Source organism: Kwoniella botswanensis, chromosome 1 (genome assembly GCF_036426115.1).
Source record: "Kwoniella botswanensis chromosome 1, complete sequence".
Classification (NCBI taxonomy): Eukaryota; Fungi; Basidiomycota; class Tremellomycetes; order Tremellales; family Cryptococcaceae; genus Kwoniella; species Kwoniella botswanensis.
The window spans coordinates 14,827,333-14,852,843 of record NC_088599.1 but is presented as its reverse complement, the minus strand read 5'-3'; the positions used below and the strand labels follow the sequence as shown (position 1 = coordinate 14,852,843).

General features: G+C 44.6%; 7 protein-coding genes across 7 annotated transcripts; 5 read left to right on the top strand and 2 right to left on the bottom strand.

Annotated features, from left to right (window-relative positions):
- Nucleotides 1-486: 486 nt before the first annotated feature.
- On the bottom strand, nucleotides 487-2,341 carry L199_005608 (uncharacterized protein; the record flags this gene model as incomplete). Its single annotated transcript, XM_064891318.1, has 5 exons — nucleotides 487-524; nucleotides 616-810; nucleotides 885-1,036; nucleotides 1,133-1,273; nucleotides 1,374-2,341. 5 exons carry the CDS (start codon nucleotides 2,339-2,341, stop codon nucleotides 487-489), a joined length of 1,494 nt encoding a protein of 497 aa, XP_064747390.1.
- Nucleotides 2,342-3,146: 805 nt separating this feature from the next.
- L199_005607 (uncharacterized protein) lies at nucleotides 3,147-6,594 on the bottom strand (the record flags this gene model as incomplete). Its single annotated transcript, XM_064891317.1, has 11 exons — nucleotides 3,147-3,614; nucleotides 3,716-3,837; nucleotides 3,901-3,950; nucleotides 4,007-4,346; nucleotides 4,409-4,480; nucleotides 4,537-4,623; nucleotides 4,688-4,826; nucleotides 4,886-4,904; nucleotides 4,971-5,113; nucleotides 5,244-6,421; nucleotides 6,489-6,594. The coding sequence occupies 11 exons, from the start codon at nucleotides 6,592-6,594 to the stop codon at nucleotides 3,147-3,149; spliced, it is 2,724 nt and encodes a 907-aa protein (XP_064747389.1).
- An 842-nt stretch (nucleotides 6,595-7,436) lies between these two features.
- Nucleotides 7,437-8,090, top strand: L199_005606 (uncharacterized protein; the record flags this gene model as incomplete). The annotated part of the gene is made up of 2 exons (XM_064891316.1): nucleotides 7,437-7,685; nucleotides 7,833-8,090. 2 exons carry the CDS (start codon nucleotides 7,437-7,439, stop codon nucleotides 8,088-8,090), a joined length of 507 nt encoding a protein of 168 aa, XP_064747388.1.
- Nucleotides 8,091-8,567: 477 nt separating this feature from the next.
- Nucleotides 8,568-11,643, top strand: L199_005605 (uncharacterized protein; the record flags this gene model as incomplete). The annotated part of the gene is made up of 5 exons (XM_064891315.1): nucleotides 8,568-8,970; nucleotides 9,047-9,118; nucleotides 9,202-10,870; nucleotides 10,993-11,238; nucleotides 11,331-11,643. 5 exons carry the CDS (start codon nucleotides 8,568-8,570, stop codon nucleotides 11,641-11,643), a joined length of 2,703 nt encoding a protein of 900 aa, XP_064747387.1.
- A 428-nt stretch (nucleotides 11,644-12,071) lies between these two features.
- L199_005604 (uncharacterized protein) lies at nucleotides 12,072-15,866 on the top strand (the record flags this gene model as incomplete). Its single annotated transcript, XM_064891314.1, has 13 exons — nucleotides 12,072-12,129; nucleotides 12,281-12,508; nucleotides 12,722-12,915; nucleotides 13,007-13,347; nucleotides 13,439-13,799; nucleotides 13,900-14,032; nucleotides 14,112-14,315; nucleotides 14,385-14,566; nucleotides 14,651-15,040; nucleotides 15,111-15,228; nucleotides 15,292-15,362; nucleotides 15,433-15,651; nucleotides 15,774-15,866. 13 exons carry the CDS (start codon nucleotides 12,072-12,074, stop codon nucleotides 15,864-15,866), a joined length of 2,592 nt encoding a protein of 863 aa, XP_064747386.1.
- Nucleotides 15,867-16,207: 341 nt separating this feature from the next.
- L199_005603 (uncharacterized protein) lies at nucleotides 16,208-17,877 on the top strand (the record flags this gene model as incomplete). Its single annotated transcript, XM_064891313.1, has 6 exons — nucleotides 16,208-16,364; nucleotides 16,433-16,593; nucleotides 16,718-16,886; nucleotides 17,043-17,185; nucleotides 17,271-17,340; nucleotides 17,408-17,877. The coding sequence occupies 6 exons, from the start codon at nucleotides 16,208-16,210 to the stop codon at nucleotides 17,875-17,877; spliced, it is 1,170 nt and encodes a 389-aa protein (XP_064747385.1).
- Nucleotides 17,878-18,409: 532 nt separating this feature from the next.
- On the top strand, nucleotides 18,410-25,261 carry L199_005602 (uncharacterized protein; the record flags this gene model as incomplete). The annotated part of the gene is made up of 31 exons (XM_064891312.1): nucleotides 18,410-18,724; nucleotides 18,792-19,385; nucleotides 19,512-19,722; nucleotides 19,794-19,946; nucleotides 20,015-20,036; nucleotides 20,095-20,149; nucleotides 20,210-20,393; nucleotides 20,473-20,586; nucleotides 20,647-20,729; nucleotides 20,788-20,849; nucleotides 20,909-21,058; nucleotides 21,120-21,136; nucleotides 21,198-21,484; nucleotides 21,544-21,855; nucleotides 21,920-22,775; nucleotides 22,926-22,972; nucleotides 23,048-23,103; nucleotides 23,174-23,278; nucleotides 23,336-23,418; nucleotides 23,483-23,620; nucleotides 23,692-23,719; nucleotides 23,778-23,821; nucleotides 23,887-24,035; nucleotides 24,118-24,232; nucleotides 24,288-24,401; nucleotides 24,461-24,574; nucleotides 24,640-24,729; nucleotides 24,796-24,817; nucleotides 24,887-24,979; nucleotides 25,039-25,082; nucleotides 25,155-25,261. 31 exons carry the CDS (start codon nucleotides 18,410-18,412, stop codon nucleotides 25,259-25,261), a joined length of 4,764 nt encoding a protein of 1,587 aa, XP_064747384.1.
- Nucleotides 25,262-25,511: the final 250 nt, after the last annotated feature.

Genomic DNA, 25,511 nt, shown 5'->3' with positions numbered 1-25,511 from the left:
AATGCGTGTCATATCATAGCAGCGCAAAATCCTGGATCGGTTAAGATGAATTTGAGACGTAGTAAGACGATTGAGAAATTGGGTGAGGCGGTGATCGAGAAGGAGGGGCTGATGGGAGAGTCGAAGAAGTTGAGAAAGACGCTTGGGGAGAAAGAACGAGAGATAGGGAATGCGTTGAATCCGTGGCCAATACACGGCATATTACCAAAGCATAAGCGGAAGGGGTGTCATTGATCTCTCAGGCGATTGAGGTGATGGTGCCATCGGCGAGCACATCGATATCGTCACCAAATTACAGCGAAATGCGCATATATATATATATATATATACATACAGATAAGATTTATCTTTCCCACCGCGTCAATCTTTTCCCAAAATAGTTGTGCTTTGTTAGTCAGGCGACTTAGTCAAAATGAACGACACTAAGAGGATCACCCACATGGCCCCAAGTCAATATACGTTAACCAAAGAAGACGTCAAAGAGACTTACACCGCAGTCATATCATCTCTCATCTCTTGCCACACTTTCTCTCAAACTCAGTACTCGCTGTCTCCATTCCCTATCTGCTCCACCTAGTACGTTCCGGATCAAGTGCGTTCCAGCATCTCCATCACCATCAAACGCCCATGCACCCTCTGCTCTTCCACCCGTACCAGGCAGTTCTTGTGCGGGGTAGGGTCTAGGATCGGTAGGTGAAACCATGGGATATCTCTCAGGTAAAGCTTTTTTGGGAATATCACCTTGAGAGGGATTATCTTTGTATGCGGCTGTTAAGAGGACAGCCTCTTCTGAAGTGAGTCTGTCCCATACTACATACAGTCGAATAGCCTCATCAGTAGGGATTACAGGAAAAGAGATGATACAGGGGGAGTGGCAGACTTACCCCCATCTGAAGCTAGAATGACGAATTTCAGATCCTCATCAGGGTTCGATTTGAGATCTCGAAGAGACACTGCCGCCTCAGTATCGGTATATGGAGGAGTCTTCTTAGGGAAATGGTTGAATGCCTGTTTCGTTTGAAATACATTCCAAATTCTGCGGTTCGCACATCAAACCGTCAGTCCTTTGGTATGGTTTAGTACCCATAGATTCGTCTCGTAGAAAATATTGTGTCAATCAAAGCAAACCTACTCATTCTCCTCTGCATGTGATCTCACACTGTAGCTACCCCCAAATTTCCTAACCACATCATTAGTCCCCAATATCCTATTTCCCCATCCTCGATCGTATATCACTCGATCAGCTTCTTCGGGAGGATGTCGAGAGAGTCGTCTATAATCCCGACTCAAGGATCAGTATAGTACCTTGTAGTCTAATCTCCAATGGGGATTCTTCCCCTCGATCGATGTTATAATACTATGTTGTGATTTACCTTTGACATTCCTTGGAATTTTGTCCACAGTGATCTTCCGTCAACACATCACATCTCCACTTCCCCTCTTTATGATTATACCACCCAGCAACAGCTCTCGAGTCCCCCACGTGAGCAACGTAAATCTTGGAAGTAGACGTATCGACTATGACTGTACATGCTGTACAACCACTACCCTCCGTCGCACCAAATAAGAAATTTGATGGACCAAGTTTAGGAAGTATAGGTGAAGTATCTTGTCTTTCCAGTAGACCTCGTAACGCGGAAACAGGAGCGTTCAAGAAATCTTGGTTGATAGCTATGAAAGTATCTGTCAATGCCCATTCCAATCGCTCTTGATCGATTGGTTCTCCTTTGGAAGTGTCTTGCCTGAGTCTTGCGATGGTCAGTGCCAAACATGCATGAAGGGTCTTGCTTATCATATCGCTAAAAATTGAGCCGCCCATTCCATCGAACACGGAGAAAAACATTAGTTGATCGTTGTCTTCATCGCTTTTGAATCCTTCATGATCTTCGGTCGTAACACCAATACCGGTATATGCGATTGGAGTAATGATATTTGTTATCTCATACCATGTTTTCCAAAATGCTCCTCCTTTATTATCCGCACATCTTACCAAGTTTGCCAATTGGTCCAAGGGGATAATATCAATCTTATGTCGATCTTCACAGATCGCATTGGAAGGAACGACAATCTCGTCCCATCCCCTGACTCTAGTACTCTCAAGAGGGAGCGGGACTCTGAAAGACTTAGCATTCTTCTTCATGAATTTTTCAATCTCATCTACTGTTCGAACGTAAAATGTCCCTTCCCATTCGCGATCAGTAGCATCGTTAGGACCGGATTGGCCCCATACTTTGATTAATGGTCCTGGGAGGACTTGTATGAATGCTTCGTCCCCGTTCGATTGGGTGGTTCGGATTATGGGTAATGGGGAGTTGAGCTTGATTGGTTGAAGGGAGGACATGACGTTGTGTACGATGACAAAGATAGTAGATGATCAATAGAGTTTGTGTTAGAGAGATAGTATAGAGGATGATGGAGCTGGGAGTTGAGGACAAGATGATATACTGGAATGAATGATGAATTTTATATACCTTGAGAGAGAGTGGGCATTCCGAGTCGAATGTGAGTTCCAGGGAGACGAAAGGATTCAGTATGTCCACCCCTTATTCTTGACTCCTTCAAGAAGTCTAACTTAAGCGAACTGTATACACGTCAGAGCACTTCAAAGGGTGTCTCCCTTCTAGCGTTTCCGATCAAATACGCGTGAATGCACCAAGGATCACAAAGTTGTATGATACTTGGATACAGGGTAATCCTGACATTCACCTATCTTGTAATTTGCATGAACGATAACTGGAAGACATACTTCACTCCACAGTTGTCGTGCAGTATCGTCACGCATTTCGATCGCCACTCACCACTGCCACTGTGGGACGTATGACTGGAAAAGGTGATGATGGGCATGTTCAATGGTACAGTGATCAATCATCTAACATAAAATACATGAATAGTCCATTCAAGTCCAAGAAATCTCATAAAACATAAACAAATCATGATCATCAATATCGTTCTATTACTATAAGTATATATACAATGTCGAATGTACATTTGCACATGGTCTAACATCCTTTTCACCTGGAAAGTAACAAAATCATTTCCATATTCTATATCCAGCCGATCATATGTCTCATCATCTCGTTGATTCTACATGGTGTTGTTTTCTCTAAGGATCGACGATCTAGAATCGAGCATGATCTTGTTCATACTCATCTTCCATAAGCTTCACGATATCCATAATTCGGTCCATTATAACTACTCGCATCTACCCAACCACTCCCCGAGTTCCTGTGATTGGGGTTCCCACCATTTTGATATCCATATCCTTGTCCGTACGAATCACCATAAGGATTAGGGTTGTTATATCCACCATAACCATAATCATACGTACCTCCCTGTCCCTGAGGTGGCGGAATTGGACTTGGATCTCCATCGATTACTCCAGTTCGCATCAAAGGATCACCAGATGTTATCGAATCCGAATGTCTCTGTAGGGTGTGTGCAGGTGGAGGAGGGAGTTGTGACATATTTGGCGGCGGAGGGGGTGGACCAGTAGGTGCTGGAACATATGCTGAACCTCTGGTACCATTGTTACGTGAGTTAAGAGGTCGTCGTTGTTTCGAGCCGCAACATGATGCCAAAGTGCATTTGATGATGGCCCATAGTAGACCGAGCACCTGTAAGGTCGATTAAGATCAGTCAAGAACACTGACAATTAAGCCACTAGCGAATGACGAAGCAAAGGAGAATAAGGCAACTGGATGGCGATTATACTTACCAGTAATCCTACAACGATTGTAACAGGGATCGATATCTGCAAGTTCTGAGTGTACCAAGCAGCAGCTGTAGCCTGCCATGATCCAGCTTTACAAGTCTGGTTATAACAATGACCGCCGTAGCCTAGTCGTCCATTGAAGAATATCATCAGCTTGGTCTTCAACCGAAGTCACATTCCAAGCTCACCACAGGGTGACCCATCCACCAGGGAAGTTTGCAAGACAACACATTGATTGCTGCATTTTTCATCAGCGCCTATTTTCTTCGAGTGATCAATAAGATTTCTACTTACGTCACATTCGGATCTCTACAGCTGACCGTACAGGTCTTATCATCCTTCTGACCACAAGCCTGCGACAGCCCTAAACTCGATCCGGCAAGTTTACACTGCTGATTCAAACTCGTACATCTACCGGAAGCACAGGCTAATCCATCATCTCCACATTTCGTACCGTCAGGTGCGGTCTTGTCATCAGGACAGGTCGAATTAGATCCCGTACACGTCTCCTCGTAATCACATGTGGAGTCTACACTTGATCGACAGACGGTTCCTGCAGATGCCAGTTGACAGCTGCTCGTGCAGCATGCTGCGTTGGTGGGATCACAGACGGCTCCATCACGGAATTTACAGGCTGAGGAAGACCGGCATCACGTTAGCCATAAAAGCCATATTTTGAGGGCAGACAAAACTTACTTGAAGCGTCACAACATGCTGAAGTCGAGTTGCTTCCGGGATCACAATCTTCACCATCTTCCACGATACCGTCTATGATGTGCTCATTAGTGAATGAACCAAGGGATGCCAATATAGGGAGTACTCACTTCCACATTGCTGCAATGAGATGACGGTTCTACTTCCAGGACTAGTGATACAATTGGTGGATATAGCTCTATTTCCGATATTCGTACCTATAGTAGATAAAAACAGCAATATCAGATCTTGAAATTCTGTTCCAGAGATGTGATCACTCACAGATATTACCCAGAGTACACGCTGAAAAAGTCTGTTCACTGCTCGACGTGGTCGGGTTCATGATGTATGACCCTCCGGCATCACAACTCGAGCTTGACAAAGGACAGCACGAACCGGAAAGCGAGCAGCCCGATGTACACTGTGAGTCAGAGCAATGGGTCAGCGTCGTAGCAATGATTCCTGAGTTTGGCAGCTTACATCGTGTATCGCACCGAACCTGACAATAGCAATGACATATCAGCTGAATGTTCCTTTTCATCATAGACGTCATATGATCGCTCACCCGTGACCGATCTCATGTGCTACCAAGCTCCATTCCGTCTTGGTTGCTGTGGATATACCAGTTCCAGAGACAGTTTGGCCAGATTGTTGAGTCGCAGTATTCTGACATAAAGTGCCCAGCCACGCTACACCTACTTCCGAGTCCTGAACAGATGGGGAGTCAATAATCAGTCACACAGAAGAAGACGAGAATGAAGAAGGAACCATATGGAAAAAGGAGAAAAGGCATATGAGGAAATCGGATTGTTAGGATATGATAGGCTGGATTACTTACAGTAGGACAAGCACTCATCAAATGCCACAATCCCGCTCCGTCATCCCCCTTATCACCTCTCCATTGACTGAACAAGCTCAGCCTCTCATCCAGCGTCAGGTTCTTCCCACAGGGGACATTCCATTCCTCTCCTGTAGGAGGAGTAGAAGGACAAGTCATGTTCATGACTTGTAATTCTATGATCCCCAAAGATATATTGAAAGTTGATTTGTACAATGCCGAAATTTGATTCCAATCGTTTAGAACTTGAGTCCTAGCCAGATCGGGGGAGCTGTAAGCTGCTACGTAGTTGCAATCTAAGGCTACTCCCATGTAAACGATCTGCTGTTGTTTTGGACAACCGTTGTTGTTTCCTATACTGTCGATAAAATTTGATGAAACGGTCATTCCTCCATAATCGTCTCTTTTACCGAATAATCCTCCAAATCCGAAATATGGTGAGATGAACGATTCGTCGGAAGAAGATGGCGTTTGGAATATGGGGTTGTTTAGTTCATTGTTGAATGGTAGATTGTCATGTGAACAACTTGAGCCGAATTCGTTATTAGTAGAGTTGAGATTGTGTTGATGAGACATGTCGATATCTCTAAATACAACCATTCTTGAGCCAAGTGACTCCACATCCACATCTTCGTTGGTCTTTATACGTTGATAATTCTCTTTAGTCATCACGTTATACCTTACACCATAAATTGTAAAAGTCCCTTCGAAGACTGTACTATCTTCATGAGCTTCATGAATCATTATGCTCGCTTGACCAATTACCGAATCATGACCTCTATACAGATCTAGAGCATGTCCAGATGATTCTAATGATTTTATCCTTTCTATCCATTTTGGATGTATAACCTCTCCAGTAAACAACCTCCAATCTTCTTGTTTCAATTGTTCGGTCTTTGCGTTATCCCCATAGGAGATTTTGGCATCTGGATGGAAGAGATTTTCGGTCGGTCTGAGCAATAAGCTTATTTGCTCGAATGGCGATATGTCCAAAGCGTCCAAAGCGATTTTGAGAATGACAGTATCGGAGTGTTTTAGTGATGAAGGGTGGGGAGGTAGGTGCGTTATATACCTTGGATTAAGGTTGGAATCTGAAGATGGCCGACGAGGTAGGATTTCAAGGGAAGATGATTGAGGGTGAACGAGTCGACGTAAGGGTGGTGGATGAGGTGAACGAGCTATCCCATCGAGCAGAATAATCAGAATAGTTGTCTGAAGAGAACAGTTGAGGATACGTAGACTCACCTTCTATACATGATAACAAAGCAATCGCCACTATCACCATTCCTAGTAGACTAGGTATCCGATTGAGTATCGGCGGTCTGATCTCCCTACGTCCTATTCGACCCATCTTGTTATACTGTCTGGACCGCTGTCGCCAGCGATTCACCGATATATTTTAACTATTCTGCGAATGTAACGTTGAGATTTGTCGATTGGATGAGATAAATTACGGTAATGGTCAAATATCAAGGGGTTGGGGTATCCAGATGAGTGGATGAAAGGGTCGACCGTCGTGTACAAAGGACCTCCGGGCAATGCGATGCTGACCAGCCAGCCTTGATGTTTGTGAGTATTTAAGTCCGCTATACAGTGGTGGTTGTATATTCTTTGGATAGATGCGTTGAATTGGATAGGAGATAGAAATGAAGTCAGATGATCAAGATGTGATGGGATACGTCGTTGTGATGGTGATATTGAGGTGTATGTCCAAGCTGAGGCCACTCGTTGTCCGTCTGATGCGTAGTCAGGTGGAAATGTTGAAATTCTTTTTGTCCGTGTTTGATGTCCTGGTCCTTTATGAGCTGTGATACCTATTGGATACGACTGTGCGTAGCTGTTCTGTCGGTGGCAAGGAATTGTGATTCCGATGACGGTGGTGTGGACGGTCTGATTTATATTTCGATGATGATCATTAATATTGTCATTCTATGCCAAGGCTATGTGCTGCGATTATCCAGCCAAGAACATGCAACATCCCAAAGAATGCAGTGCGGGAAGGCATACGCGGGTAGCAGCGAACATCGTATTTACGTAACCAACATCCTGCCATCAACGTACTCGTACTCGTAGACCGATGTGGAGGGGACGTTCATCCTCTTGACTTTCTCCTTTTCCACTTGTCCATTTCTCATCTCATCATCTTCATTCTCGCAGTCGCCAAGTACAAGTAACAATCGATACCTCTCAACCATGACAGCATTCCCTTCTCGACCACTCAACAAGACCACCTCAACCTTCCTCACTCAGATACGTAAACACCCATTCGTGCTGTTCGGTCTTCCATTCGTCGGTATAATTGTTGCCTCATCTTTCGCATTGAGTTCATTCACTCAGACGAGGTATGATTATCAGCAGAGTAAAGTGCAGAGTATAGGTGCAGAAGAAGGACTGGGGATGAGGAGTGATAGGAGGAAAGTGGATTTGAAAGAGGAATATTATGTGAGTGAGGTCTCTCCTTTCGGATACAGAAGAGCCATTCTTGTATGAACATATGAATTGCGTTCATCGCTAGCAGACTATCGTCCCGGTACATAATACGTAAGGTGCTGAAAATTAGGTATAAATGCTGATGTTTGCCATATCTAGCGCCTGAACGCCCCTTCCGCCCAGATATCTTCATTGTCCAACCCCGACTCCGCCCTGAACGCAGATATATCACCATCGCCATTAACGTCGATACCGAAGAGACCGAAGAAGTCGAAGTTTTCCATGAGTCCAGTCTCTCAAGATGACTACGAACCTGTCAGAGTACCTAGACCGGAGGGTGTACCTGAATGGGGAGGTGGGAAAGCGGGTGAAGAGGCGCCGTTGAAAGGTCAGAGAACGACTGATAGGTGGGTATGAGGGGTTACTTGTCAAGGGACGGTCCTAGTATTCTGTATCATCATACAATCATGCATTCACCTCGTCTCATCATCTATATCCCTGGTCGGATACTTGAATTCATGCTTCGCACTCAGCCAAGTCGGGAACCTGAGTGAACATTGTGTTTCCCACGGTGTATTTGTGTTTACACCGGGATCAAATTGCACAGACGAGACGCGTGCCACCAAAATCAAAGAGCTGAGATGAAAACAAACATCAACAGACGAATGGTCAATATCCATGTTCATGTCCATATGCTTATCATCATATAACATAGCATCCTATATCCTACCACTAGAGCACGAGTAACGATTATGGTAACGATATAACGACGTGCAGCAAGTAGCAAAAGATACCAACCGAGCCAAATCCACACAGATGTACCGAATTCACCCAAACGGTTCACCATCAACATCACCTTCCACTCCCCCTCGCTCATCTACACCCGAACTTGAAATGCCAGGTAGGGCATCGACTACCACTTCACTATATTCCGATGACCCCACTGAAGTGCCGCCTATGCCCACTACCTACGGTGTGAGGGAAGGTAAATTGATTGATTACGATGGACCCGATGTCGGAAGCGAGGAAGAAAAGGAGATGGTCAATCCGACCGACAAGTTGAGGGAATTGTTAAGTCAGATGAGAAAAGAAGTCGAGATTAGTAGACCTGTGACGTCCATAGCTTACAGTGAGGATGAGGATGAGGATCAAAGAGGTGCGTTTGAATCAAGGAATAGTGCTGGACCTAGTTCGCCCCCTCAAAAGCAGTATAATGAGGAAAGTGAAGATGAGGAACAGAGTCCACCTACTCCGCCACCTAGGATAGGGAATCCATATGCTGCTAGAAGAGGAGAACGTGAGTGATATCCCGCTTCTTCAAGTGATGTTTACGTTTATGTGTGGTGCGAGTTCTGATAGTATTATTGTGATAGGTTGGAATTCACCTAATTTACCTTCCATCCGGCCAGGTAGATTGCCTTCGCGAGCAGCAGTCCTGCGCAATAGTATGTTCATCACTCGGCCGTGTTTTCCATGGCTCCTTCCAAACATGCCAACAAGCTGATCTTGGTTGCATTCGATCATCTAGGTGTATCACGATCCCCTCCATCTCCTGAACCTATTCATCCTCAACCCGAAACGAAATCCCCTCCTACCCGGTTAGAAGCTTTCTTAGCCTCTTCTTCATCTTCCGTTCACCCCATTGCAGAAAGCTCTACTTCCGGCCGACTTCACACCATACTCGTGCGCAGAGACTCGGGATCAAGTACGAGTAGTTCGAGGAAAGGGAAAGATCGTGCGATAGCACCCATATTACCATCACCTCAGGAAACACAGAGTATCTCATTTAGACGCAATAGGTTTAGACAAACTCCTCCTCCGGGTTCAGTAGATTCACATAGAAGACCTCAGACTCCCCGACGAATCAGCGTTGATCTTGCACCGGAGGATATCAGCTCCTTCGCTCGCAATGCCGTTGATCTGGAAGTGAGAGGTGAAGTTGAGTTGGATCTGGATGAAGGTCTGAGTGCGCTAGGATGGGAAGAGAGTAGTCAGAGTATCATTGAGGAAAGCGTGGATATAGCTCAGTCAGAGCGTGGGGAGTACGAAGGGGATTTGAGGCAGAGTACGTCTAGGTCGCCTGATAGGAGAGATCGGAGCAGGACAGTCCAGCCTCATTCTGGCTCAATCTTGCCAATACAGTCGAGACAGGGCGTAGATGTACATTCGACTAAAGGGAGATCTCAGACCCGTTATTCACCAACACCACCAGAAGACAGACTACAGAATTCTCAAAGTCGGTATTCAACTTCATCACCGTCAGTAGCAAACACGCTACGGCGTTCTCAGAATCGATCTCCCAATGGACAAACTCAACCAGTCGAAAATCCTCCGACAAACTCTCGCCACACAGCACCTCGACATGGAGAATCTTCACCATCACCTCCTTTACGTGCTTTGCCTGCTTTGCCCGAACCTGATATCTCAGCTCAGTCCGATAATAGCGAAGTAGATACGTATTCTTCGAGGAGAGCAGCCCTGTTTCGTTCAACTTCTCGATCAGCTTCAGGCTCGACTTCCACGTCGACGGCTCGGAGTGGATCACAAACGCCTTCTCAATCTTTCGCGACTGCTACAGGCTTGAGATCGAGACTATCTCAGAGAAGCTCAGTGGAAAGGAGTGAAGAGGTTTCGGAGGGAGATATATTACCTAAGAGGTCGCCTAATAAGTGGAATCGGTCGTCTCTTCAAGCAGAGACTCCTGAACCTATACACGGCCTATCATCTCCTGTTCCTCCTACCCGACGTAGTTCAAATCGACCTTCACCTGTACGAAAAGAATATACACCGAGGAGAGGGGTGGAAGATATACGTATTCCCATACAAGATCCAATACAGGTAAACATCGCACTAGCACCAGCATCAATCTCTACACCTTCAAAGCCTTCAGGTACAAATCCTAATGTCAGTACATTACCTACACCTAAACCACCTGGGGCATGGAAATCTACTCCGAAGGCCAAAGTACGCTTCTCACCTTCGCCATTGAGTCAGCATAGTCCCGTGAGACCCGATACGCCAAGTCGGGATGAAAATGTGGAAGGGGTATCGATGCATCGATTGAAAGTTTCGCCTAGACGGTCTGCCAAAACTAAGATTATCAGCAACGAACAGGAAGAGGACCAGGAGGTGGGGAATGGCAGTTTCTTGGAGAGGTTGAAAGGATCTTTGAGCTCGCCTCTGAAGAAAGCCAAAACGTGAGTTGGCTTATATTGCGCTTGATTTTACGAGCTACGTCGGGGGGACTCGATGGTGGTGGCCTAAAGATACACAAAGGTAGATGTTGAGTCCAGCTGATTGGTCGGTGTGTGTATTCTAGTCAAATTCCTATCCCACCCAAATCGACGACCTTCACATTATCCACTCAGTCTCTCCAACATGCTAAATCAAGTACGATAGCTGCCGAACAGAATTTGCTGATTACTCAGAAACAATGGCTAGAAGCTCTATCTGCTATAAACGCAGCTGCTAATACTTCCTCAACTGTTGTCAGAAGGGGGTGGGGATGGAGTACGTGGGTTTTATGGGGGTTGGTGGAGTTTTTGGTACTTTGGAGTGTATTCAGGTAAGTCACCAATAGCTCTCTCCTCCCTCCGATTACATGTGTCATTGAATTACACATGGGATATTTCAACTGATTTTGACTGGGTGATATAGAGTAACGATAGATTACGCTACTTCCTTAACACATATATCGACGTTAGATCCATTCCATCCTTTGTCTTTACCCTTTCGACAATCCACCACCTCCACGTCAACATGGAGTAATGGACCGTTCGGATCGATGTCTCTGGAATTACCTATACCAAGTGCTTTACAAACTTTGGTAGGTGGCAATGGCGGGTATGGGAATGCAAATTTCTTTGATTTGATGGAAAGCTGGGGTGTATGGAGTAGATTGGTCGCAACACCGGTAGCTGGAGGAGGTGGGAGGATATCGGGCCGTGGAGTAGGCGGTGTACCTAGTTGAATGTACAATGGACTGTAGGATGGGAAAAGGAGATGTGGATCTATTTTTGGTGAAACATCTTGATATCACATGTTTATCACGTATAAAATATAGTATTTCTTGTTGCGTAATGGGATGTACAGCTCACACTTTGCTCTCAAGTGGGATTTGTGCATGTATGCATGATGCATAGTGCATAGAATCAGTAAATAGATTGATGTGCAATGCATATCAGCATGTATCACTCGTAGTGATGAAAATCAGGTCCCAGCCGAAAGTCGAGTTATCCGAGATTTCGTCGTTTCGTTCGATAATTTCATTCCGTTGGGTGTCTGTCTACTTTTCCATCACTTGTCATCCTCATTCTACACTCAATCATAGCTCCTCAGCACTGACAACAGTGATTTGGGCTTATTACGATTGTCGGCTCCAGCTGTGAGGTGTTCAAAATGTCAAAGTTACAGCAAACATGGGAAGTTGAAGAGAGGAAGTTACAGTCTGTCTATGGTGAGTTACTATGTGGCCTGTGATCATGAATATCAAGGGGGACAATCAGCAACGTTGTGATCTGCTGGCACAAGCGAAGACCCTCATCATATAGGGAACAATCGTGGAACGAGACTGACTCGCATGATTATCATGATCTTGTATCACCCAGACGACATATCATCCCACCGACTTACCTCTGCTCAATCGACCCTGACTCGATACCTCAAGAAATCACCTAAATCCCAGCCTGCCTTGATACTGAAGATGTACATCCAGCAGAAGAACGGTGTTTCGGAAGATGACCTATTGGGACTGTATGAACAGATAAAGGGGTTAGGGGAGATGAGCGGAAGGGGAGTTTGGTGGGTTGGCATGATATTTAGGAATATGGCTAGGAGTGAGTGATCATCTTTCGTCTTTTACTTTCACTTTGATGAAATAGTATACCCACAAGGGTTACTCATCAAATATGGAGACATGAAACGATTGTATTCCTGTTACTACTGAATACTTCGCCATATACCTTCCCTGCTCCTATACTCTGTACGCTTCCTGTTGGATTATCATGTTGATGTTGACCTGGAGCTTTTTTTGTCAATTCGGTTAATAGCCGATTTGGCTCTTCAACTGTACAATGACCTATCGTCCAAACACCCCGATTCACCCCAACTACTCGAACAAGTAGTCCTACATGCCGCGGCGGATGATAACACCGAAGTACTGGTGAAAAGCAGTAGGAAGATATTTAATGTGACTAGGGAAGAAAGGTGGGCGAGGCTAAGTGCATGGAGCGAGTGGGTCAAGGTGAGCATATCACTCATGAAGATATGCGAACTGTAGATGTTATTATACTGCACTGTACTGATTTATTGCCATCTGGTGATATGAAATATAGAATGCACCTCAACCTACACCTTCTCGACCATTTCCCCCGCCCTGCTCGGATCCTTCATCACTGAAAATAGCTTTACTATTGCTAAACACGTCAAAATCGTCTTCTACGTCTGAAGGATTATGGTTGAAATTACAGATCCTCCTTTCTGCCGGACAGCTAGAAGAGGCCCTAGGATTCTTACAGGATCAAGGTCAGGAGGGTGGGCTGGTAAGACTTTGGTGGAGGATGGAAGGAGCTAGAGAGGTTTTGAAAAGGTTGGAAGAGGCAGGGAAAGATACGATACAATATTGGCAGAACGAGAGGGAATGGGCTGGAGGATTGCTGAAAGCTGATAAAGATTCGTGAGTACATTGGTTATGTGCCTTTTACGGACTGGAGATAACATTGTTGGGATGACTGATTGCGAAATTGTATTGTTATGTGAATATACAGGCAGAGGAATTATTCGTATTACCGACATCTATTATTATGTATCGATCATCTAGTGTCAAATGAAGAACATGTCAGATCCACCGATGATCTGTTAAAAAACCTTGAAGAGGAGATTGGAAACAAGGAAAGATCACCTTCATTAGCTAGATTGGAATTACAAAAGACTTTACGCAAAAATCAGTCACAGTCTGATAGAGTGTGGGATAATGAGAAATGGCTCAAAGCTGTTGAAAAGTATTGGATACATTGGGGATCAAAAGGTAGTATCGTATCTGAACTTGAGGGTATAGTGGACGAAAATGACGAGGAAAGGAAAGGTTTGGTAGAACAATTGATGGAGAAACAAGCTTCACAACAACAAGTATGTCTTCTTCGTTAATCACGATCACAACACGAAGGACCCTTATATTTTTTACAGTTTGCGAGTTGAGGGCTGACATTTGTTTGGTTCAATCTTTTAGTCCGACGAACAATCTTTCCGAGAACAAGTAAACTCTACGATATACATTCTTCGTCAAAAACCCGAGGAGTGGAAACCTACTTTGGAAGAGATAAAGAAATATTGGGATTTGTATTTATCAGGTACACAATATGGTCAGTTCTCCTATGACATTCTATCTGAAAGTTTGGCAGCTGATCTTTTGGTACTCGGGTTGGGGTTTAATGAAATTAGGTAAACATCTGCCGAAAACGGATGTTCGACCTGCCGACCAGATTGGCTTGGTGACTGTTTCTTTACTCATCGAACTGTGGTCGGTCGACAAGGTTAGAGTAGAAATACTGTTCAAGGCTATACTATGTTTGGAGAAGATTCTTGGCGATAGTCCGGCTTGTGCACATGGTAAATATCTGCTGATTAGGTTATATCGATTGATTGGTGAGTGGCTTTAAACCTGATCATCTGATCGGTGGTTTTGGGAATACTGAAGTGGCTTCAATCGTGTAGGAGCTCCTTCGTCGATTGGCCCTCATCTAAGTTTACTCAAATTATCGGAAATTCAACTTGATAATCTACTTCACATCTATACCGAACGAGGTGCTTGTGAGAGCTTGTTAGGGGCCAATGAAGAATTGTGGAATGATCATATGAAGAAATCTGGTGATATGTACCAGAGGACTTTAGTCGATGTGAGTTGATCAACTGTAATTCAGGATCTATCTCCATTGATGTTGTCAAACGGAACTGAATGCAATGACTGCTTTGATGTGTAGTTCCCGGAATACATCAAAGAATGTCTAAGTAATGAAACGTACTCTAAAATTCCTTCGATCCAATACATCTCTTCATCACTTTCGAAATCGATCACGAACCACAGTAGAACCATCGAACAGGCGAGATTAGCTACCTACCTCTCGGCGCCGTACGGTCCCAAATTACTCAAGAAATTGGACTTGGCTGCCGATCAGGACGAAGTAGTGGATCTGAGGAACTGGGAATTGATCAGTGAGATCGGGGGGAATAGACCTTTGATAAAGGATTTGACTAGGCTGGGTGAGCCGGTGGAAGGGAAGTGGGTGAAGGTGTTTGGAAGCATTTATAGGGATCTGGCGAGTTTTAGTAATGGGGAGGAGGTAGAGCAGAGGGAGGTCCTTGTGGAAGGGGTGAGTGTCAGATTTCTTTGATTGTCCATTTTGAAAGATGGGCTGACCCGATCTCATTTGAATCACACAGTTGACAACCTCAGAAGCTTCGCTGGTCAAGAATGCTCAGAAGATACTTGACCTCGCTGGGAAAGCTTTGAGATCATCGGATGAGATACCAAAATCGAAAGTAGAATCGATCTTTGAAGGTAGGTCCACTGCTCGGTCGTCGACTGTGGGAGTTTCAGCTGATACACAGTATACGATTGTAGAAAGTATACAGCTGAGTCTATCGGCCGAATCGAGGTGGGAGCAGATACAAGCTCTTATCTGTCTATATGAGGTATGCCAGCGATCATTTGCCTCTCGTATGCCAAATGAGATGCTAACATTTCTGATGTTGACATGGGTAGTGGATCAAAGTGTTTGATGTGATTTTGAGCAAATTGGTAGAGATCAATAAACCTCTCAAGGGGAAGAAAAAGATACCTGTCCTAGTACAGTTTATCAACGATACGAAAGATGTCAAGGAGAAATTGCAGAAAGAAGGGTTAAAAGATGTGTTTGGGAAGATCGATGAGATGAGTAAAGAGAACACTCTATGGGAGGCCGTCAATGATGAGTGGATTGAGGTGAGTGTTGCTGATTCTTGCAGACTATTGCGATCTAGGCTGGGCATGCATTTTACATTGCGATATGTGGGTTCATCTGATTTGCTGACCTGTTTCTTCTTTTTCTTTTTTCGTGGCGATAGGATAAAGACTTCGTAGGAAACTGCAGTGGATCGATCGATAAATCCAGGAGAGATGCGTTGGGTAAGATGAAGGATTTGTTGAGTGGGAAGTAGATATTTGGTATGCGGTATCTGAGATTAGATTGACATGTGAAGTATGAGGCAGGAAGTAAATCTAGAAAGTAGATAGAACAGAAGAGTATCTGTTCTGGTAGCTTGGTTCAAAGCATATATAGCATGGCGATGTAATTCATTACAACCCTAACAACCCGACGAAATGACGGAATCAAAAAGTTCGAATGATGTTGGAGAATTAGCCGAAACGACGTAAAGCCAAGTCAAGTCAATCCACGGACGAACATCAGTCTATCTGCCTTGATCAACTGAGCTCACAGCAAGTCATCTTTCCAAAGAACTGTATAGGAGCGCACTCAGGCGAGGGATTATATCGCAGAATGTCAAATCGGGATTCACCTATAATCCTCCACTCGACCCCACCTCTCGACCCTTTACCTTGCTCCGACCCGGAATCTCTGTACCTCGCGGCCTATCTTCAGTTGGCATGTCCGGGCAGGTGGGCCATCAAGACTGGATGGTGGGGTGATAATGGTGGTGAGTGAATGACTGATCTCCGTATTGTCAGATAAGCTGATATAAACTGACAAAACCTCATGATATAGGTAAATTACCATATATAACGCACCTAAATCATCATATACGCCAGAATCACCTTACTTCTTTACCATTGATTGAAGATCCTGATGAATGGCTAAGCAGAGAGGATAGAGTAGATGCGGAATGCTGGAAAGCTTATATCGAGCAGAATGTGATTGATTTGGTGGTGAGTACAACCGAATCATTACTTAGTTCTATCGTTTGGTCATTTCACGTCAAGTCTACTATCACTTCAGGTTGAGGAGAGCTGATGAGCTTTCATGCTGTTGCTACCGCCACGCTGTTCTCAGAATCACACATATTATTCGTTACCTCCTAACTATCCCCAAACGATAGCAAAAACGCAATTACAAAATCTCCATTTCCCCGAAAATCAATATATACCTCAGAGAATCAAGAGTATAGTGAGATCGAGATTGCAGTATGTTGGATTGTGGGGACTTGGAGGATTGAATGGCGGTATGTTCATCTCCTTTTCCATCTTTGTCTCTCCCCTACAGTTTTCTCTTACGATTCATCACTTTGACAATGGGATCGCCTCTGACTGCCATTCTGCAGTCAATTGAGCTAGAAACAGTATTCCGATTGACTGATACATCGTGGAATCTGTTCTAGGCGACGCTATTGACGAAGATCGAAAGAGATCAGACGAGGCATTCGTAGTTGGACCTGCGGGGACACTAGCTCCTAGAGCATGGAGCGGTTGGACTGCTGGGAGGGATGCTGAGGAGAGACGAAAGAAATGGGGTGAACAGGAGGTGAGTGGGGGGAAATATTCATTTCAGCCAGCTTAGTATAATCATGCTTCGTAGATTAGCGAGCTGATATGGGATGTTTGTATAGCTCGAAAAGAAGATCAGATCTGTTCTTGATCCGATAGTGAGGAGATTAGGTGATGAGCTCTACTTCTTCGGTAACAGGTGAATATACTTACGATCTACGGTCTCAATCGTTTACAAGGATATGTGCTGATATTGAAGGAAATAGACCAACTACCCTGGATTTACTTCTTTTCGCCCAACTAACTTCCATCCTCACTCCTGTTCTACCCAACCCTCTATTCCCCAATCTCATCCGATCGCATTATCCTACACTGGTATCCCATCACGATAGGATACTTTCGCTCTTGTTCCAGAACCAATCCTGGAGCTCTATTCCCCGACTGACAACGCCTACATCGACAACCCAGAAAACATACCTCGATTCATTCAAATCCCTATTTTTCGATTCTCCCGTTCCCATGCAGAGTGAAGACAAGGATGACGAAAAGAAGAAGAGCGAGCAGGAAAAGAAGTTTCAAAGAGGTAGATGGTTATGGTTTGCTGGGGCGAGTGTGGCTATGATAGGGTATCTGTTAGGTAGTGGGATAGTTAGTTTTGAATTTGCCTCGGAGCCCGAGGAGGTAGAGGAAGAGCAGGTGGTTTTCGATGACGATGAGGATGAAGAATAAGGTGTTATGTAAGTTTTAGCAGTCATATACTACTTTTGCATGCATCTATAACAAATGACTGGTCAGAGGTCTAGTATTAGCTATAAAGGTAGAGCTTCTGAGGATTACCCCACTTCACCCCACCTACCTCCACTTCCAATCGATCACGTTGTTGGGTACGTTGTAATCTCATCTTGTATCTCATATCTCATCTCATCAGTAATTTGACCTGTCAAGAAACACACCACCAACCAAGATAAGCACCAGTCAGTCGCAGCAGGGATTGTATGATAGGCCAGAGCTTGAAATCAGGTATGAAGAGTGGAGAAATAACGGATGGACTTTGAAGGACGTCATACACCATTGAACAAAGGAGCGACAGCTTGTACTTCTATTTCTTCAACACAGGAGCGTATCGCCCTAACCTGGAACATCCACCCGGCGGATGGACCAAGAACTCGTGTATATACATATAGGCGGTCTGTTTGAGTATTTCTCCTCCTCATCAACCTTCCAAAAGAGATCAATCGATTTACGTTCATGACAATCGAAGATGAGCTCTACGCAAACACCCTTAGAGACCGAAACGCTCTTACCTCAAGATCCCCCATCGCCATTATCATACGATGATCCTGATAATACTGATTATGTAGAAAGGGACAGACCGGTGTGTATTGGTCAGTTCAAGAAGAATGTCAAGATCTGTAAAGCATTGCTTGCACCTGGGATCTTCGGATCCCTAGCTATGGAAGTTACCCATCTTTGTATGGCTGTTCAAGAGCATCGCAAGATGACAGGTGAAGATGATTTCATACGGCAGACTAAGAGTTCTGCGATGGGGTTGGATATATTTGGCGTTGCGATCACAGTGAGTCACTCCTATCATTCTTACGCAGTGACAATTGGAGCTTGACGGTGAATATTCGATAAAATAGAGCTTTTTGGCTGTCTTATATACCCTCACTGTGTTCAAGCCAATCACGATCCGTACCATCCTCCTTTCCCCCATCGCAGAAATGTCCAACCTCTTTCTTCATCGAACACTCTGCGTCACCAGCTTCATCCTGTTACTCCTACTTATCATCATTCATCCATTACCTGGAATATGGTATACCATCCAAACCCATGAATCTTCACCTACCCTATCTATCCACAACTCCACTCTAGTCTATTACCTCAGAACGGGATTTCTGTGGGCTTCTTTCTTAGCGGGAGGCTCGATGAGGAGAGGTCCGAAATTGTATTTTGAACCTCCAAGGTTGGGTACGGGATTCGGACTCAACGAAGTGAAAGTAAAATCAACCCAAAAAGTAAAAGGGGGTAAAGGTGATAGTGGGGTTAGGATAAAATTGAACCCTCCTCCTGAGGATGAGATTGGTGTGAATGGACATGTGCCTTTGTCTGGAATTACCATTGGAAGCTCTGAAGATGAGACTGTCGGATCACTAGAGGAAAGAGAAGGGGAAGAACAAAGTAATGTACTGGATTATGACAATTCATCGATGTTGAGTTTCATCTTTCTTGGTTATGTGAGTCAAATCATGTTCCCTATCTCCTACCGAGTCAAACCAATCATACGACTATCTTTCCCTTCTTTATCTTCAAATGGATTCAGCTGACTGAGCGGTACTTGATGTTGTGATGGTGTACTATAGATTGGCAATTTAGCCTATACGTCAATGAAAGTCGAAAGTCTCGTCCAAGACGATTTACCACTCCTAGAAGAAAAGACTAGAAATAGCGGTATAACAGAGAACGTCTTTTCTACAGATGATAAGACTAAAGCTCATCTCAATACGCACAAAGTGACTGGATGGGATTTGGTCAAATCGATGTGGAGAGGTAAAGGGACAGCTGTATTTATCAGTAAGTGAAATCCTTGTTCAAACAAGGGAAAGCGAATTTGCTAATGCTAATGCTTCTGGTATGTTTGATAGCTGCTGCTTTGGAAATCTTCAGAAATCTCATTAGTTTCGTGCAGATTGCTGCGATGCATGAGATTATCCAATCGTTCAAGGAACCCAAAGGATCAGATAAGAGTTATGCCCATTTGCTGTGCTGGGGTTTGTTAGTTGGTCAAGCATTTGAGGGTGAGCTGTACTCCATTTCAAGGAGTTTTGACCTCTAGCTGATGTATTGTTATTTTCTCATTTCAAAGTCTTGTTATCTGCATATCTATGGTGAATGATCATCTCATTTTATTTCAATCAGTGCTGGACATTCTGACCTGGTGATTAGCGTACGAGAAAACTACCTGCTTCATATACCGATCAGAATGAATCTTAGCTCTTTGGTAAGCTACATCATGACTCAGTCATAGATCTCGATTAGCTTACCGAGGATTCTGATATAGTTGTTATCGAAAATCCTGCGAACAACGGATGCGAAAGCTCTCGAAGCGCATAATGTCACCCCTGGTGATAAGGTAGATGGTAATCAGGGTAGAAGTCAAGTCATGAATCTGTTCACCATCGATACCGGTATAGTCGCCTCGATGGCTACTCATGTTTGGAATTTCGGTAATGGTATAATCACTCGTAAGCTTATCCATCTCTATACTCATACTCTGCTGGAGGTCTACCGTGCTGATGAGATCGACTTGGGTTGGGATGAAAGTGTTCATTGGTGTAGGCATGCTGTATAGTATGCTGGGAGTAAGCGCGCTGGTCGGTATTGCTTGTATACCTTTGAGTATGCCACTGTCTTATCTGGTTTCGAAACTTATCTATCGTGAGTTGCATCTCATATCGGTAGATAGATTCCGTCTGACATTTATGAGTGGTATGATAGGGTGCGATAAGGAATGGGCAAGGGCAAGGGATGCTAGAACTGGTGCTCTGAAGGAATTTCTGTTAGGTATCAAAGTCATCAAGGTGGGTTGTCTCGCATAATGCTTCATTCTATACTGGTGGCTGATAATTTAATGTCTAGCTCAATGCGTTTGAGCCGTACTTCATGAGCAAGATTCGTCGGTTACGTGAGGATGAAGTCAGGTAAGTTAGCTAGAACCGTTTGATAACGAGCTCGACAGCTGATCATCGACCTCGCATAGCTGGCAACGATGGCGATATACCTTAGGAACCAGCTTTAACATTCTAGCAGAACAGCTTCCAATCATAGCTCTTCTAGTTATGTTTGGGTTCCATACTAAAGTTTTGCACAGGTCGCTTGATCCTGCAACTGCATTTGTAGCTCTGAACATGTAAGTAGCGAGTCCTGTCTATACGATGCACATGCTGACACAGCTTCATGATATCTTGCAGCTTCTATCGTGTCAAGGGTTAGTTATCGGATACTACTTGATCGATAGTCTATAACTAATGTCATTCATCAACATACAGACGGTCTCGGTACATTCCCGATGATCATCCAGGTATTCCTTCAGAATAAAGTATCCATTGATCGTCTGAGTAGATACTTGAGCCAACCGGAAATTGATAGATCCCAATGGGAGAATGCCTCTACTCGAATTTTTTGTGATCACGCTACTATCGGATGGCCTTCTGCAAAAGAAACTGTGCCCGGTGATGAGACGCCAAGATTCAAGCTACAGGATGTCGATGTTGAGATTCCCGAAGGGAAATTGACCCTTCTATGTGGACCTCTAGGATCTGGGAAAACGTTATTGGTATGTCATCGAATGTCTCGACACCGATGATATCCGGGCTGATGAATTATATATGATAGCTTCGAGCATTCCTCGGTGAAGCGAATATCGAATCAGGAGCGGTCCTTGCTCCTCGGTCTTTACCTGACTCTACACCTGTCTATCCTCGAAATCGTCGTTGGACTACTGAAGAATGGCTGACCGATTCTATCGCCTACGCACCTCAGCAGAGCTTCATTAGACATGGGTCTATACGTGATAATGTGCTCTTTGGTCAGCCCATGTGGAGAGAGAGATACCGCGAAGCACTGAGACAGGCCGCTCTGACGCCTGATTTGGAATTATTTAACGAGGGTGATCTGACTGAAGTTGGCGAAAATGGTGTGACTTTGGTGCGTATGCGTTGTTCACCAAACTGATCCGACTATTGACTAATGCGGATCTGTTGGCTTGCAGAGTGGCGGGCAGAAAGCCAGAGTCAACTTGGCGAGGTGTCTTTATTCTCCCGCTAAAACGGTCTATCTGGACGACATTCTGTCAGCTGTCGACGCTCATACGGCCCAGTACATCTGCAACGAATGTCTTAACGGTTCTTTGCTCCAAAACCGTACGGTTGTTCTGGTCAGTCATCACGTATCTCTGGTACTACCGACCGCCAATTACATCGTCACTTTAAGTAAAGACGGACAAGTAGAACAAGCATGTCCAGCAAGCGAAGTATCGTACTCCAACTTGGTCGATATCGCTCCAGCCGAACCATCAATTGATGAACCGTCAGAATCATCAGGAGTATCCAAAGTTGCCACTCGTCGACGCCAATCGCATCACTTCGAAGAACGAGACGAATCCAGTGGTGTCTCCCGTCATCTCTACAGAGAAGAACACAAGTCAGTAGGCAGAGTAGCGTCGAACCATTACCTGATGGTATTCCGATCTGCCGGAGGATTCTGGTATTGGTCTGCATTAGCTTTGGTATATGGGATCTACAGGCTTGTCGCCGTTTCTCGGACATTCTGGTTGGAAAAATGGACTTCCGATCCTGAACAATCACATATCAATTATTATCTCGTAGTCTACGGTGCGATCTCCGCTGGATGTATCGCCTTGGGATCATTCAAATGGGTTTGGTTATACGGGATTCGAAACGTTGGGTTCTACAGTGCTGGAAGTAAGAAGATTCATGAATCCCTGCTTTCAAAGGTCTTCCAAGCGCCATTGCAGTTCTTCGAAACCACCCCTCATGGAAGGTTGTTGAATATTTTTGGGCAGGATGTATATCGGTTGGATTCTCAGTCGGCTGATGGATTTGGACGTAAGCGATATCTGTTTGGTGATTGATCTTGTTCCTCTAAGGATATAGCTGATCAAGAGATTGGAACGATCAGGTACCCTGAATGATGGTGAGTCATTGGATTTTCCATCGCATATTGTAGGAAAATGAGACTCATACAGTTGGACATAGGCCTCGGACTAGCCACAGCAGCCGGTGTAGTATTCGTCAAGACACCTGTACGTATCACTACCGCCCTGAATAACATCGCGATCAGAGCGGGTTGTCTGACTTGATTTGATTCGATTTATTAGGTCATCTCTCTTGTCGCGCTCATATGGGGTGTACCTTTTGTCTGGATCAGTAATCAGTAAGCCTGCGGATGCCTGATTGATCCAAGACAAACAACACGTGCTGATTTTGTCAAATGTGACATACAGACTGAACAAACTTCGAGCGGATATCCGACGATTGACCGCGACTGCTTCGTCCCCTCTCTATTCACTTTACAATGAGACCATCGATGGAGTTGTGATGGTAAGAGCGTAAGTTGCTCAATTCGCTGTTGATTCCTCGCAGCTAAAAACCCGAGTACATCGCAGATTCGGCCAAAACAAGCTTATGATGCACGCGATGAAAGTGATCAATAATCGAGAACGGGTAACATGGTTCGCGGCTTGGGCAGGTAAGAATGGTCACTTTCGCCTCATTTGATCTGACCTGGCTGACGGGATTACATTCTTGTGTAGTGTATAACTGGGTCCGTGCTGTTATTAGGTCATTCGCCAGTGTAGTAGTCGCTGCTACGGCTTTTGCCTTGATCCGACAAGACTTGTCAGCTTCGCAAGCGGGATTGATATTGAATTTTGCATTGACCGTATCCACAGGTGTGTGTTGGCCTGGTCATCTGACTTGTGATCGCGCTGTATATTTGCTGAAGATTGATCGATATATACAGGTATTTTCAGCTGGGTGGAGCAATATAGGTAAGTCCTTCGGGGTGAATCTGCCCAAGTACTTAGACTGATTAATCACTATGAGCAGTAACCTCGAAGAAACGTTTGTTAGCGCCGAACGGATAAATCACTGTATGTGTTACCTTCATGTTACCTTGATCCTTCGCTGACGATAGGGATATTCCGTGATATTCCAGATATCACCATGCCGGACGCAGAATCGAGAGAAGGCATGATACCAGAAAGATCGTGGCCTAATCGAGGTGAGATCAAAGTTCAGAAGCTTCAAGTGAGATACGCACCAGACCTTCCGGAAGTTCTGAAAGGTGTCTCTTTCAGCATCAAAGTGAGGCCGATCTATCATTGGGGCACTATCGATCAGGTACTGATCATTATGCACGACACGCTGTCCTCTTTTCGTATGGCAGCCAGGCATGCGAGTTGGCTTAGTCGGCGCGACCGGATCTGGGAAATCGACTTTGGCTCTCAGTTTGTTCAGAGCGATAGAACCTCATGGTGGTACCATCACGATAGATGATATCGGTACGTACACTCCATGGCAAGGCAACAATAAGCTGATGGGATGGTTTTCTTGCAGATATCAGTCAAGTGGCTTTGCCAGAACTGAGAAAACGACTCAATATGGTAGCCCAAGATGGGATGCTGTGTAGTGGTACCCTGAGGGACGCCTTGGATGTTACGGGCACTAGAGGTAAGCCACATCCGGACGCATGCCGTTGATGTGTGACATTTGCTGATCCGAAATTTAAGATGACTATGAGATTTACGAGGCTCTTCGTCGAGTACATCTCTTATCGGATAGCTTGACCAAAGATGAATTGGACAATAACCCATTCGCGAATCTCGAGACTTTTGTTGCGATCGGTGAGCAGCCTATGATTATTCTGCTTGTCAGGCATTTTGCTGATCCTTGATGATGGCACCTACAGAGGGGGGAAATCTCAGTCAAGGGCAAAGACAACTACTGTGTCTTGCTAGGGCATTGTTGAAGAGGTCCAAGATCCTTGTCATGGATGAAGGTGAGTTACAACGCGATATAAACAGAAATGCAAGATGACAATGTTGATTGGACCGCCAATGGATAGCCACTTCATCCGTTGATTTTGAGTGAGCCCGGATCTGACGTGGGAATGAGATCGCTTTCGAGGAATTGCTAAGTTGATATTCGACTTATAGGATGGATGCAAAGATCACCGCTACAATCAAAGAATGCTTTGCGGATACTACGATGCTTGTAATCGCTCATCGTCTAGCCACCATCATGCAATAGCCAGTATTTCCTTTCTGCCTGCCATTTTTAAACTCGTGGCTGATGTGCATTATTTCAGTGATCGGGTTCTAGTGTTGGATCAAGGTCAAATCGTCGAGTCTGGTAAGTTCCTGCCCTAATCATGCCTATGATTAGTCCAATATGGCGAATGACGTGTTCCTTTACTATACTTAGGTGAACCCCTCAAATTGATGGAAGATCCTACTACGATTTTCCACGGGTTATGCATGGCTCAAGGTGAAGAAGAATTCAACAGTCTTCTCACCATTGCTCGTGCTTGAATATGTGTGTGGAGAGGAAATATCAATATCGGATAGGTTGTACATAAATTATAGAGAATGTCACGACTAGATACACGCATATCGGAGTTTTCATGCTAATTGAACGGGAAGGGACAATTTTCTGTGTGAAATAATGCATTTGTGTAGAATGTTGACAATTAGATGTCACTCTCACCAATACTGCATCATATGACAGTCGGTCGTAGGTCTCTTCGACTCTAATAGCCTCAACCTTCGTAAGTAATAATAG